Below are 14,275 nucleotides of genomic sequence, written 5' to 3' on the forward strand. Positions count from 1 at the left end.
ACTCGCTTGAGCCCAGGAGTTGGAGGTTGCTGTGAGCTGTGATGCCACATCACTCTACCCAGGGGGATAGCTTGAGGCTCTGTCTAAAAAAAAGAAAAAAAAAAGAAAAGCTAATTCTCAGGCCTCCACCCTAGACCTACTGAATTCAAACTTGCATTTTATCTTATTTTATTTATTACTTCTTCTTCTTATTATTATTTGATAACAGAGTCTAACTCCATCACCCTGGGTACGGTACTGCTGTGGCATCACAGCTCAGAGCAACCTCAAACTGTTGAGCTCAGGTGATCCTCTTGCCTCAGCCTCCCAAATAGCTGGGACTACAGGCACCTGCCACAATGCCCTGCTAGTACTTTTTTCTATTTTTGGTAGAGACAGGGTCTCACTCTGGTCTTGAACTCCTGAGCTCAGGTGATCCACCACCTCGGACTCCCAGACTACCGAATCTGCATTTTCGCAAGACCCCAGATGATTTTGTGCACATTAAAATTTGAGGAGCCTTACACCACCACAGCACCCCGGTTCTAGTCACAACACGTTGCTGAACCTACGGCTAATACGTATGGAGAACTTTCTGTGTGCCAGGGGCTTTTAACTCTCATCAGCTTTCTGGAATGGGCATGCTTATCACCTCTACGGGATAGATGATGAAAGTGTAGCCCAGAGAGGTTAAGTACTTAGCCTGAGAAGGCACAGCTTATTCTAAGTGGTAGGGGTGGGATTTGAACCCTGCCTCTCTGAGCCCATTGTCCTTCTAGTTCCCATAAGCCATCTTTCCTCACTGCATTTCTCCTCTTGTGTAGGTGTCCACAAATAAGAAGTCTGTCTTCCTTTTCCTCATCTCCGATTTCCAGGGGATATTTTTGCTCCCTAAAATTAAGAGTCCCAGTGCTTGAGATCACATAGGACAGGGATTGGGGATTGCAATGCCCTTTTGACTGCTAAAGGCACCAAGGCCCAGAGAGTTTTGCTGTCAACATCCCAAGGTTAGAATCTGGCAGAGTAGCTTAATGGAAGGAGAGTCGGCTTGGGAGTCAGGCAGTTCTGAGCTCAATTTTTCGCTCTTCTCTAAGCCTGAAACACCCCCTGGGTCTGGAGCAGGCTGGCAAACTATCGTCCACGAGCTCAATCTGGCCCATGGGCTGTTGTGTGCAGCCTGCCCGCTAAAAATGGGCTTTATATTTTTAAATAGTTGGAAAAAATCAAAAGAGAAATATTTTGTGACACGTGTAAATTATGTAAAATTCAAATTTCAGTGTCCATAACGATTTATTGGAACATAGCCATGCTCATTTATTTATATATCGCTTATGGCTGTTTTCACACTACAGAAAAAGGGTTGAGCAGTTACAACAGAGACTGTCTGGACTGCAAGGCCTAAAAGATTTCCTGGTTCTTTACAGAAAGTGTGGCAATCCCTGGTCTAGAGCAGTAGATTCACAAACTTTAGCTACATAGAAATCACCGACTTTAGTAAAGTATCACAAGAATGGAATAGCAAGTATCCAATGTACTCAATCCTAACAGGAAGCCAGTAGACCATCTAATACACACCCACATAGGGAAAAAACTCAATTCAATTCAAACTGGGGGGAGGGAAGGAAGGGGAGAGGAAGAGGTGTGCTCTCACCCAATGGACACAATGTAAGGGTATACGGCTCGCCTCCTGGCTGTGGGACACAACTACAACAGGGAATTTACCTAACAAATGTAAACATTGTAACCTAATTGTTTGTGTCCTCATACTAATCTGAAATAAAAAATAAATAAAAATGTAAATTCACCTGCTTGCTAAAACACAGATTGCTGGGCCCTGCCCTGGGTTTTCTGATTCTGCTGCTCCGGGATGAGGCCAGAAAATTTGCATTTTTAACAAGTTTCTGGGTGATGACGGTGCTGATGCTGGGGCCACATTTTAAAGACATGGGTTTAGAGCAGAGGTTCTCAACCTGGGGGTCACGACCCCTTTTTAACAATGAAAATACATTGCGGCATTAGGAAGGTGGAGAATCACTGGTTTAGGGGAACCTGGGTCTTCAAAGCTCACCCTCAGCCCCACCCTGGAAGTTCCCAGCCCACCCAGAGAGTGGGAAGGACTGTGGGTGAAGAGAGAGAGGAGGAAGGAGTTCCACGTCACTGCCTGTCCCTCTTGCAGGCCACCCTTCTCCTAGTATCTGCTCCCCCCTGGTGGTGGTGAGCCTGGGGCAAGCCCAGCATGTTCAGATTTTATTCCTATCCTTCTGTTTGGAAACATATTTCAAAGTCTTTGAAGTTTGCACATCCTCTCACCTACAGAGTCCACGTCTAGGAATTGAGACCAAGAAAAGAATTAAGGATCCGAACCCAGACATCACTGCTGTATCTCGAATCTGATTCAAGAGCCAGGGCCCTCAAGTGCCACATGAAACATTGACCCTAGAATGGAATCGTCTGGCATCAATCCTTGTTCTAATATTTACTAATTATGTAACGCTGGGCAAGTCACTTGACTGCCCTGTGTCTCAGTGTTCCCATCTGTAAAAGATTCTGGCTCACACCTGTAATTCCAGCACTCTGGGAGACCAAGGCAGGTGGATTGCTTGAGCTCAGGAGTTAGAGACCAGCCTGAGCAAGAATGAGACCCCATCTCTACTAAAAATAGAAAAACTAGCCAGGTGTAGTGGCGCACACCTTCAGTCCCAGCTACTTGGGAGGCTGAGGCAAGAGGATTGCTCAAGCCCAAGAGTTTGAGGTTGCTGTGAGCTATGATGCCATAGGACTCTACCCAGGGCAACAGAGTGAGACTGTCTCAAAAAGAGTGGGGAACATAATTGCAAAGGTTGCATGGTTACCATGAAGTACTGAGAAGTGTACTGTGGGAGCTGTTGTTACTGTTATTTATCAAGCCTCTGGCTTCCTTCTTCTTTCCCCCTACCCTCTTTTCCTCTCTTGACTGGCTTGAAGAACTGTGAGCCACTGTGGGATGTGCTGGCCGGGTTCACCCGGGCTGAAGGTGGAGAAGCCAGGACTTAACAGTGTGGTTGGCAAATGGCAGACATCCAGTGGGGCCTGCCCATGCTGGAGTCCAGGCAATAATGCATAGATCTTCAGCACACAGATTAAACAGACCCGGGTCTAAATCCTGGATCCTCTGTGTGACAATCACAAGTACCACCCCCTCCCTGAGTCTCAATATTCTTAACTATAGAATGAGAACAAGAAGATTAGGGTAGTGGCTCTTAACATGTGGTCTCCAAAGAGCTGTAGATGAGTCTGTCCAATGGGAACTATTAGGAAATGCAAATTCAAACAAGCCCTCCTGGTGATTGAGTTTGAGAACCACTGAATTGGAATATCTACTTCAAGGGCTTGCCATGATCACTAACGGAGAGCCAGGACCAGCTCTTGCTGTTACAGGCCTTACTCCTCCTTGGCCTCAGCTGAGTGGGCCAGGAGTATCCTTCTTCTAAGCGGGTCCAGTCACATTCCCTTTCCTGGAGTTAGAATTGGAGATGTTAGGCTTTGCATCATCTCCATGAAGGAGAAGGCTAACTTAGGTTCTGGGTGTCATTTGGGGGTGTCTTCTTGCTTTCACAGTTGAGAGGGCCATTCTGCAGAGAGGCACAGAGAAGGAGGGGTCAGAGGAAAAGAGCCACACCGCAGGTGTACTGTTTAGACATAGAAATGTCTGTTGCACTGTAATGGGTGTGGCTGGACACATAGGGCCCTGGATGTCTGGCAGCTGGAAGCTTATGGGAGGGCACAAAAAAGGGCACTTTTAGAGTGTCCTCATGGAGGTTCTGGTGGAGAACAAGAAGAAGGGTCTGGGTTTATGGGTCAAAGGTCGGAGGAATGTTGGTCCTGCAGGAGAGCCAGGAGGTCGGATGGCAGCTCCTGAGACAAGCAGGCAGAAGCGTGGAGCTCTGACTTCTTGACCAAGGCCAGCTCTGCCTGGGTCCATGTAACAAGACCGGGTGCTCTGTGCATGTTCAACACCACCAGCCAGATCTGCTCCAGGGGTCAGGATTAGCCCAGCGTAGATGGACCCAACTACAGAAGCTTGAGAACATGGACTCCTGAGGTCTGAGGGGTTTAGGTGAGAGACCAGGGGACTGCAAAGTCGGGGTGGGGGTGGAGAGCAGGGGAACTACAGAAGGGATTCTGCAGGTGTGCCTGGGAAGAAGGCAGTATGTCCACAGGTTTAACAGGAGCTTTGAGACAAACAGAAGCTGGCTTCTGTCAGCTGTGTGACCCTGTGCAAAGTACTTGCCCTCTCTGAGTCTTAGTTTGCTTATCTGTAAAATGAAAATAATATTAGGTATCACCTCGTGGTTGTGTTGAGGATTAAATGAGCTAATGCACATAAAGCACCAGATGCACAGTAATCAATCATGTGCGATGGTTATTATTATAGCTATTATTACTAGACTCCAAGGCCAGGCAGAAAGAGTTGAGCAGCAGAAAGGAGACCTGGAAAGAAAAGATTCCAGGTCTCAGCTGGAGAGTCTGAGGTCGGAGCAGGTCACCAAAGCCAGGCCTGAGGCCTAGGAGATGGGCCTGAAGCTGTGACCAATGAATGGAGTCCTGAGAGATGGGCCAGCCAAACAGGAGGCTGGACTGGGGCTGTGGCCCTATGAGACAGGCCAGAATGCATAATCCCTCCTACCTCAAGTCAGGATTGGTTGACGGTCTTGATGGGGTGGGGCTAGTGGGAGAGGCCAAGGAGGGCAGGTGCAGGACCTGGGACTCCAGACTGTCCTGGTCCTGGGGTCTCAACCAATCAAGTGGTGATCTTTATTGAGTGGGCCCTGTGCATCTTGGGCTCTGTGGGGGTTCAGAGACTAGCAGGGTAGGTTGCTCCCAGCCTAGCTGTCTGTGGGGATAGGGTGGGCATGCACAAGAAGCTAGCTGCGGGCTGTATATGCTCAGACCTAAACAAGTGAGAAATGGAGAGGAGGTCAGAGGACTGACAGCTGGAACCGTCCAGTTTTAGGAAGGAGGTGTGGCTTGAATGAGGTTTTAAAAGATGGTTAGATAAGTAGAGTAGAAGGTTCAGGTGGGGAACAGTGAGGAAAAGGGCACTGAGATGGGAAAATCCCAGTGGAACGAGGCTGAATGGCCAGGCTTACTGGCTGTCTGGGCAGTGGGGAGCCACGAAGGTTTTGTGCAGGGGAGTGACGTTTGTTCTAATAGATAACTGAGATGACCGAGCTTGTGCTAGGTTGGGAAGATACTGGGCTTGTGGGGAGAATTGAAAGGGGGAAGTTTCCTGTTCCAAGGTCAGTTGAGGCTGTGGAGTAGGGTCCCTTGATCCCCTATGGGGGTAACATGAAGGCGCAAGCACAAAGCCCCTTCAAAGGATGGCCTAGACATGTTGCCCTAAAAGAGGTCTAAGGTCATTGAGGTGCAAACCTGCCCTTGAATCCTAGCTCTGCTGTGGGATGTGAACAATCCCTTCATCCCTCTGACCCTCAGTTTCCTCCTCTGTAAACTGGGCACAACACCCAGGAAGAGTGTGAGGACAAATGAGAGAACAAGGAAGGGGTCTGGCCCACTGGTTGGAGCACAGCAGGTGTTCCCACCCTCACCCCCTGACCCCTGGGTGGCTGGCATGGAGCAGGTCACAGACAGAATCTGGCCTTCCAGTCACTTCCAACTACACAGAGTTTCTGCTTTCAGAAGTCATTCATTCATTCATTGTTATTCATTCATTCAACCAGCATTTCTGAGCGTGGTGCTTACTATGTGCCAGGTGTTAGGACACAGAGCTGAATTAGACTGTCCCTTGGCCTTGAAAAATTTATTGACTCATTCATTCAGCAACATTCACAGAGCTCTACTGTGTGCTTTGGCTGGGCAGGGGGTGGTGTTTGGGGCAAAGTGAGTGTTGCTGGCTAGGGGGACAAGGTGGGTGTGACTCAGCCCCCCAGGTCATGCCTCCACATCTGGGAAGAGCAAGAACCCCGAGAAGATGCTGTTGGCACCCTCGATTCCCAGCAGAGAGTTCCTGTCAGTGGCCTGCAGGAACACACTCTCTCCCTGTTCCAGCTTGAGGACCACACCACCTGTGGTGACCTGGAAGGTATTATAGGCGTAGTCGCAGAAGGTGACAACCTTCTGCTGGCGCTCCCGGCCCCGCACGAGGTTCACGCACAGGTTCCCTCGAGAGCTGGCGTGGTAGGTGAAGTAGTAGAGACCGGGCACCTTGCAGGAGAACTTGCCACTGCGAGGCTCGTAGTTGTTGTTCACGTTGGTGACCACGCTGTCGAAGCGGATGGCCTGGTCCCGTCGCAGGGGAGTATTGATGGTTCTTAAGGCAGAGAAGGCGACTTTCTGGGTGGCCTTGTAATCTCCTGATTCACCCTTAGGGCCAGGGGCTCCAGGGAGCCCTGGGGCACCTTTAGGGCCAGCAGGGCCCTTGGGGCCGACTTTTCCTGGATTCCCAGGAAGCCCTGGATCCCCCTTCTCTCCAAACTCACCGTGGTCTCCAGGTAAACCTGGAAGCCCTGGGGGAGGAGAGACAAGAAGAATGAGAACACCAGAGGTCACTGGGACCAAAGGAAGGAGTCCTGGACAGGACCTTGGGCAGAGCCTGAGCCTCCCATCTACAAGACAGAGAGTGCCAGAGAGGGGCTCCGTGTCAAGTCCAGGATGTGCTTGACAGTAATGGGGAGAGATGCCCACGGGAGGGGACAGCCCCTTCTCCCGGCTCAGCCAGGCGTCCTTGGTCAGGCTAGAGCAGGGCCACTGAGCACAGCTCCCCCTCTGCGCCCTCTCCCTGACAGACATCCTTAATCAATCACAGCATTTGTTCTTGCTGAACCTGGCAGTAGACTTTAGACTCCTCACTCCACCACACCAAGCACCTGCTGCCCCTGGATTTGGTATGGCAGAGGATAAAACCTATTTTGCAGTAAAGTACCAGAGTATAGATCCTGAGATCATGGGATTTAGGGATAGACAGATGTACTTCTCAGGTCACATCTGCCATTATGACTTGTATCCCCTTGACTGAGTCGCATTCTCTGAGGCTTCCTCATCTGTAAAATGGGGTGGGTGATATTTTGTGGGATTTTAACGATCAAATGAGATTATGTAAGGAGAGCGGCTGGCGCAGAGTTGCTCTGTAACTGTTCGGTGAAATGAACAGCTAAACGACGTTTAACAGCATTTGTCACGATGAGGAGTTTCATTTGAACTCCACAACAACTTCACACAAGCATCGTTGTCCCATTTTGCAGGTGAGGAAATGGCAATTCAGAGAGCTGAAGCTACTTATTCTGGAGGTAAATTCAAACCCAGGACTGTGTGACCACGGCGGTGCTCTCTCTCCACCTGCATTTAAGGGTCAGAGATCATGGTCTGGTCTCAGCCTCAGCACTTACTGGTTACCTTGGGTAAGTCTCCCATCTGTATAATAGGACTCACAATTCTCTCCAGGCAAAGTTACTTCAAGGGCTGAGCAAGCTGATGGATATGCATATGCTTTGGCAACCTTGAGGTGGGGCAGGAGATGGGGTCAGTGATACTAGTATGTCCCCAAAGCCCACGATACCTTTCTCTCCTTTTGTCCCTGGGGTCCCAGGTTGGCCATCAGAGCCAGGTGCACCAGGGATGCCTGGAATACCAGGGATGGCCGCGGGCCCAGAGCAGCTGCTCTGGGCCCTGGAGACATCAGACTGCCCCAAGAGCATCAGAGGCAGCAGTGCCAGGATGCCACCTGACAGGGTCTTCATCACCACACTGTGTCAGCTGCCCCCTGTGGGGAGAGGGCAATGTGGGCAGTTACCATCATGGTGACTGATGTCATCCCTCTATCTCTCCTCCCATCCTCCTCTCCCCCATCCCCTCCCTCTATCCTACCATCCCTCCATCCGGCTCTCCATCTCGCTCCCTTTCCCTTTGTTCTTTCATCCATCCCTCTATCCTTCCCTCCCTCCATTCCTTCCTCCCCCCTTCCTCCATCCCTCAATCCCTTCAACTCTCTCACTCCCTTGTTCCTTCCCTCTTTTCATTTCTCCAGCCCTCCCTCCCTCCATCTGTCCATCCCTCCATCATCCTGTTCCTTCATCTCTCTCTCCTTCCCTCACTCCCTCTCTCCTTCATTCTCCCATCCCTCCCTCCATCCTCCATTCATCCACGCGTTCACTACTCATCGCTCTTCTCCAGACCCTCGTACAAGGGGCTGGGGCTTCAGGGATGAATAAGACAGATATAGGGCCCTGCCTTCATGGTCCTGTGTCCCAAGTGGCAAAACAGATGATAAACAGGTCAACATACAAGCAAGTAGAAAAGGTGTAGACTGTGAGTGAAGCTCAGAAAGAAAGGGAAGGACACCAGAGGGAGAGTAACTGGGCTGGAAGTGGGAAGTGGCTGGTTTGGGGCGGGAAGTCCTCCTGAAGGTTCAGAAAGGGCTGGGTTGGGGTAAGAGCTTTCCAGGGGAAGTTGAGGAGTGGACAGAGGGGAGTTAGGGGCCAAGGTGACAAGAAATAAGGCGGGAGAGGCAGGTGGGGGTTGCTGCAAGGTTTGGGTTTTAGTCCAAGTGTTGTGTTCTTGGCCATTAGAGCCTCTGAATTCAGGCTGCTGGTGCTGCTTATACAGTGGGTCCCTTTGCATCCTTGGAGCATCCCTGTAAGGCAGCAGCTTTGGTTTCTACACCAAAGAGGACACTGGAACTCAGGGAGGTCAAGTCACTTGCTCAGGGTCACACAGGAAGGAGTGAAGCCAGTACGTTGGCTGGAGATTCTCAGTCTCCTCCAAGAGCTGTAGCTCCGGCCAAAGGGCAATCCTGGCCCCTTCTCAATCCCGGTGAGCAGCATGGCCAGCATCCCATGGTATTAATTCTCAGGACTGAAGGGGCCTTAAAATTCATCTAGTCCAACTCTTGCTATTTGTATTCGTATTTTATTTTATTTTTTGAGCCAGAGTCTCACTATGTCACCCTCGGTAGAGTGCTGTGGCGTCACAGCTCACAGCAACCTCAAACTCAAGAGAACCTCCAAGAGATTCTCTAGTCTCAGCCTCCCAAGCAGCTGGGACTACAGGCACCTGTCACAATGCCCGGCTGTTTTTTTTGTTGTTGTTGCAGTTGTCATTGTTGTTTAGCTGGCCCAGGCTGGATTCAAACCCACCAGCCTGGGTGTATGTGGCTGGCGCCGTAACCACTGTGCTATGGGCGCCAAGCCATTGTTTTGTATTTTAAATTGAGACAGCATTCACGTAACATAAAACTGACCATTTTAATAACATTTAATATATTCATGGTGTTGTGTTACCACCACATCTATCTAGTTCCAAAACCTTTTCCTCACCACAAAATAAAACTCTATATGCATTAAGCAGTTTCTCCTCAATCTCCTTCCCTCGGCCCCTGACAACCACAAATTTGTCTCTCTCCCCGGATCTGCCTATTCTGTATATTTCATATAAAAGGCATCATGACCTTTTGTGTCTGACCTACTTAGCATAATGTCGTCAAGGTTTATCCATGTTGTAGAATGTATCGGTAAATCATCATTACTTTTTATGGCTGAATAATATGTCATGGTATGGATATATGTGATATTGCAAAACATACATTTGATCTTCACCCAGTTTCCTGGCACACAACTCCTAAAATCCTTAGAGTCGCCAAAGCGACATCTTCTTTGATGCTAACTAGTAGACTGGGGGCTGGCAGCCCTAGGCAGCTTCAGGATGAGGGCTGGTCACTGGAATGACCAAGGCAAGATTCGAGGGATGTGACTTTGAACCCCATTCCTAACCTCTGGGGAGGGGAGAGGGCCTGAGGGTTAAGTTGATCACCAGGGGCCAATGATTTGATCAGTCGTGGGTATGTAATGAAGTCTCCATAAAACCCTCCAAAGAACTGGATTTGGAGCGATTTTAAGAACATGTGGAGGGTTCTGGTCACTCCCTGCCCCTTCTCCTACACGTGGCCCTGTGTAGCTCCTCATCTGTGTCCTTTGTGATACCTTTATAGAAACCAGTAAACGTGTCTCCTGAGTGCTGAGAGGTGCTTTTGCATATTAATCAAACTCCAAGTGCAGGTCATGAGAAACCCCAGCTTGAAGTCAGTTGATCTGAGGTTCAGGGGGCCTTGAAGGTGGGGGGGTCGTGTGAGACTGGGCCCTCCCCCCGTAGGATCTGATACTACCTCCAGGTAGATGGTGTCAGAACTTAATTGGAGGACACCCAGCTGGTGTCAGTGGTAGAATCCGTTGCATGCTTGTTGGTGGGGAAACGCCCCCTGCCACCCATGTTTGGTCATAGTAGATTTCTGTTTGATCATTGTGGTGTGAGAACAGGGGCAAATATAATTTGTGTTTTTCCATTCACAGAAAGTCCCACGATTTCATCTATTCATCTATTGGTGGGCACTTGGGAAGTTTCCACCTTTTCGCTTTTGTGAATAGCATTGCTGTGATCATTCGTGTGTAGAGATTTGAGTACCTGGCTTTCATTCTTCTATGTACATGCCTTGGAGTGGAATTACCAGTCTGACGGTATTTCTGTGTTTAAGTTTGTCAGAGCCCTTCAGCCTAGTCTTAAGTCTCCCTGGTAACCTCTCTGCCGAGGGCTCCTCCACCACAATCTGCATTGTTTTTAATGAGGAGCAGCCCGTTACCTATCCAGGCAGCCCAGGCCTCCTTTGCCCAGGCCTGGATTGTTTCCTCCCTTCAAGGATTAGGGTAGAAGCCTTTTCCTCCAGGCTCTTGTTTATACTTGTTGCTGCAGTTTGGGGATCCTCCAGACACCCTGGGCCAGCGAGTTGTGAGGAACTTACTATCTTGCAGATGAGTTTCAAAAATTAGAACCTACCCAAAGCCAGCCAGTGAGTTAATGGCGGAGCTGTGGCCAAACCCCTGCCCTCTCCGCCTCCGGCTGGCTGTACTGACCTCAAGTCTGGCATGAGGAGGGCTCCCTGGGACCGTAAAAACCTGCTAATATTTGGCTCGTGTGCTCTGAACGTCAGCTTTGGCCTCAGCCAAGTCCCGGCCAATTCATCACTTAGATCCCCCGAGTTAAGCTTAAAGCCCAGACCTTGTGCTGGGCACCAAGGAAAAGATGCCAGAAAGATGAGTGTGACCTGGGTCTCCTGGTGACTGGTTTAGGTTCTGTCATTTGAAGAGAGGGTGGCCCAGGACATGACCCTGCTTATCTTTGAATAAGCATCAGTCCTCATTCTTTCTGAAGGGTTTTCCAAAATGACAATTTGACAGCTTTAGTAAGTTGGGCCCTTAGAGGCCAGGCTCTGGGCCACGTGCCACTGTCTCATCAAATTTGATTCTTATGACAGCCCCTTGAGAAAGCACTCTTAGTCTCTCATTTTACAGAGAAAGAAAATGGGGAGCAGAGAGGGCAGGAACCTCAAGAAAGGTCACACAGCTCCTGTGTAGCTAGGAGTCAAACCCACACCCCTTGGTATTGTGAATAGTGGGGCTATAAAACTCAGTGTAATGTTAAGAGGCCACTGTACCTGGTGGTTATGATGTGGGCTTGGGGCGCAGCCTGTAAAAGGACCACAGCATGGGGTACATTAAGTACAGTGGCGAAGGTGGCTCTATCATCATCGTTATGGTTGCTCTTGGCAACAGACATTGGCTTGGTAGTGGAGGCCTGTAGTGTCACAAGCAAAACAGTGCCAGGGGTCAAATTAGGCCTCTACCACTTCTTAGCTAGGGAACTTGGGAAACTCACGCCTCTCTCTGGCCACAATTTACCTTTCTATAAACTGGGACTAATGCTAACCTCTCCCTCACAGGGCTGGTGTGGGAGCAGATGAGTTGTGGCATACAAAAGAGCCTGCCATGTTGGAAATGCTTAATAGATATTAGCTATTTTATTAGTATTACCACCATCTAAGAATTCCTGAATCTTTAGACAGGAGGGAAGATGGTTGAGAAGTGAGAAAAGATTCAGCCCCTTTGGGAAATTGGGCTCAGGGAGAGGTTCTTTCAGCTCCAGGTGGCCTGAGCTGGAGAGCTCTAGGCTGGGGGAAGGAGAGGGGTAGGATCAGGTACAGATGGGACTTGAGCTTCTGGGGGACGTGGGAGCTGGGGAGAGGGAGAGGGAGAGGGAGAGGGGAGATCTCAGTTCTAGCCCATTTCAGGGGTCACTGAGTCTCAAACTTGGAGTAAGACGTAAAACTCATCTGGTCCAACACCCGCTGCCTCTGATACCCACCGTCTCAGTCAGCTTGTTTCTCACATCTTCCACCCCAATCTCCGACCTTTCCATCTCCTTGCAGCCCCTGCAGACCCTTTTCTCCCAGCCTGAAGTCAGGCCAGGAAACTTGGCCTTGAAATCCCCCCTCTTTCACCGCTTTTTGGCTGAGTGACCTTAGGTAAGTGTGTTAACCTCTCTGAACCTCTTGGCACTGTTTTTTTCTGGCTGACAGGACTGTGGAAGGATTCGGGAGGTGGCACTCCTCAGAAGGAGTAAAGTCCCCATTCCCCCGCTATACAAAAGTCACTCAGTGCTTACTATAACCAATCACAACTCCACCTGCACACCAAATTATTTCCTTAAAAGAGTCCAGTTGGAAGCGGAGCTTTCTCAACACACTGCGAGGAAGTAAGAGAAGCCAGGAGTCGGGGAAGCGCTGGGTTGGGCAGAGGGGGTCTGGGTTCTCATCCTGGCCCTGCCTCTACTTTGCTGGTACATTTTGAGCCAGGAAATGCACTAACTGCTCAGTGAGCTCGATCTCCTGCAGGAGCCTCAGCACTCCTGAAAGGTTCTGTTGTCCCCAGAGGAATCTTAGGCTGAGAGAGGTCGGGTGACTTGCCCAAGATGACCGGCACTGAGGGGCAGAAGCTGGACTCAGCTCAGCGCCATGTGCCCAAAGCCCTTGTGCTCCGCTCAGGCTCCCATTTTAGGCTGCCTGCCTATCCCCTGGGCCCTGAGGAGCAGCAGCCCCCTCCCCAGCTCCCCCCAAGACAGCCTGATCCCACAGTTCTGAGCTGTCAGACACCCCAGCTGGCTCCAAGGCAGGGGATGCGAGGTTGTGAGACCTACACTTAGGGACGTACCACCCTCCTTCCTGTTGACCCTGCTGGCCAGTCTCCCAGGTGCCAAACCCCATCCTCACCTGGGGAGCCTCGTCCTCTGATGCTGCGGGGCCACCAGCAATAGGAGCAGGAACCAGGGGCCTGCTGCCCTCCGTCCAAAGCGGAAGTTCTCTTTTCCAGAGGTGGGAAGGACTTTCCCCCTACAGACCCCTCCCTATAACCCCCCCCCCCCCCCCCCCCCCCCCCCCCTCCCCCCCCCCCCCCCCGCTGCCCTCAGGCAGTTTCAGGTCCCATTTCTGCAGCCCAGAGGGGTTTACTGTAAACAGGAGGGTGAGTTTGGTTTCGCAGACTCAGCAGCTGTGGGGTGGACAGGCTGTCCTGGAAGACCGTCCACAGCTGGCAGCTTGCCCAACCAAGGCCCTCTGACCTCATGGTCCTCTCTAAGGGGGAGGGGTGTTCTCAGGGACACCGTGCCGGCCTGGTGCCTGGCCTGAGTGCTGGGTTAGGGTCAGAGACCTCGATTCCTATTCCAGCTCTGCTACTTCCCAGCTCAATGCTTTCAGCCAGGGGAACCCAAGGGAGCCCCGATTTCCTCTGCTATATGATGGGACCATGATTATTCCTGCCTGCTGTACAGATCTCACCAGCCACTGGGAGGAGAACGAGTGGGATGATGGAAGAGAAAGAGTGTGTTTGGGGGGAGGGTACACTGTAAAGTGCTGTGCACATGTTAATTGTTCCTGTCAATTCGGGTCCTAGGCTTCCCCTTCCTGGGCTCATGTCTTCTGCTTCCTCCCCCTCCTATGGCCTTGCTCTTTCCGACCTCTTAGAAAATAATCTAATAATGAATTTTAAATGTGCTCGTTATTTATTTATACCCCTCCCTCTGCTTTCAGCAGGGCTTGAGGCCGAGGACAGTAATAGACAGAGGCAGGAGCCTGTTGCTGCTTGTGGGTCCTGGAATCACACCAAGTTAGGGCTGGACAGGCCAAGTGACCTCAGCCCATCCCCCTCATTTTATATATGGGGAAAGCAAGGCCCAGAGGGGCGAGTCGTTATTTCACTAATAACTGTGGTCAGCCTCTATGTGCAAGGCACTGGAGAGAGAGCCCTAAACCAATCAGCTTGGTCCCCATCCCTGTGGAGCTTCCCTTCAACTGGGCAACACTGGTGTTAAACACTGAATGGGACAAAGGCTTCGTTGCACCTGTGATGAATGTCACAGGAAAGAAGTCACCACTGGAGCCCAGCTTGTGCAAGTGGCCAATGCAGGACTCACAGCTGGG

At 50.6% G+C, this 14,275-nt stretch overlaps 1 protein-coding gene across 1 annotated transcript in view; it reads right to left on the reverse strand.

The window, feature by feature from the left end:
- Nucleotides 1-5,833: 5,833 nt before the first annotated feature.
- LOC100949517 overlaps nucleotides 5,834-14,275 on the reverse strand; it is a 20,680-nt gene continuing 12,238 nt past the window's right edge. The window contains exons 5-6 of the mRNA XM_023509764.1: nucleotides 7,535-7,722; nucleotides 5,834-6,485 (exon numbers count right to left, since the gene is read on the reverse strand). Coding sequence (XP_023365532.1) covers nucleotides 5,911-6,485; nucleotides 7,535-7,722 — 763 coding nt within the window. The 3' untranslated portion in view covers nucleotides 5,834-5,910. The remainder of the gene's footprint in view (nucleotides 6,486-7,534; nucleotides 7,723-14,275) is intronic.

This window comes from Otolemur garnettii, unplaced genomic scaffold, assembly GCF_000181295.1.
Source record: "Otolemur garnettii isolate 467f Iridium unplaced genomic scaffold, OtoGar3 scaffold00009, whole genome shotgun sequence".
NCBI lineage: Eukaryota > Metazoa > Chordata > Mammalia > Primates > Galagidae > Otolemur > Otolemur garnettii.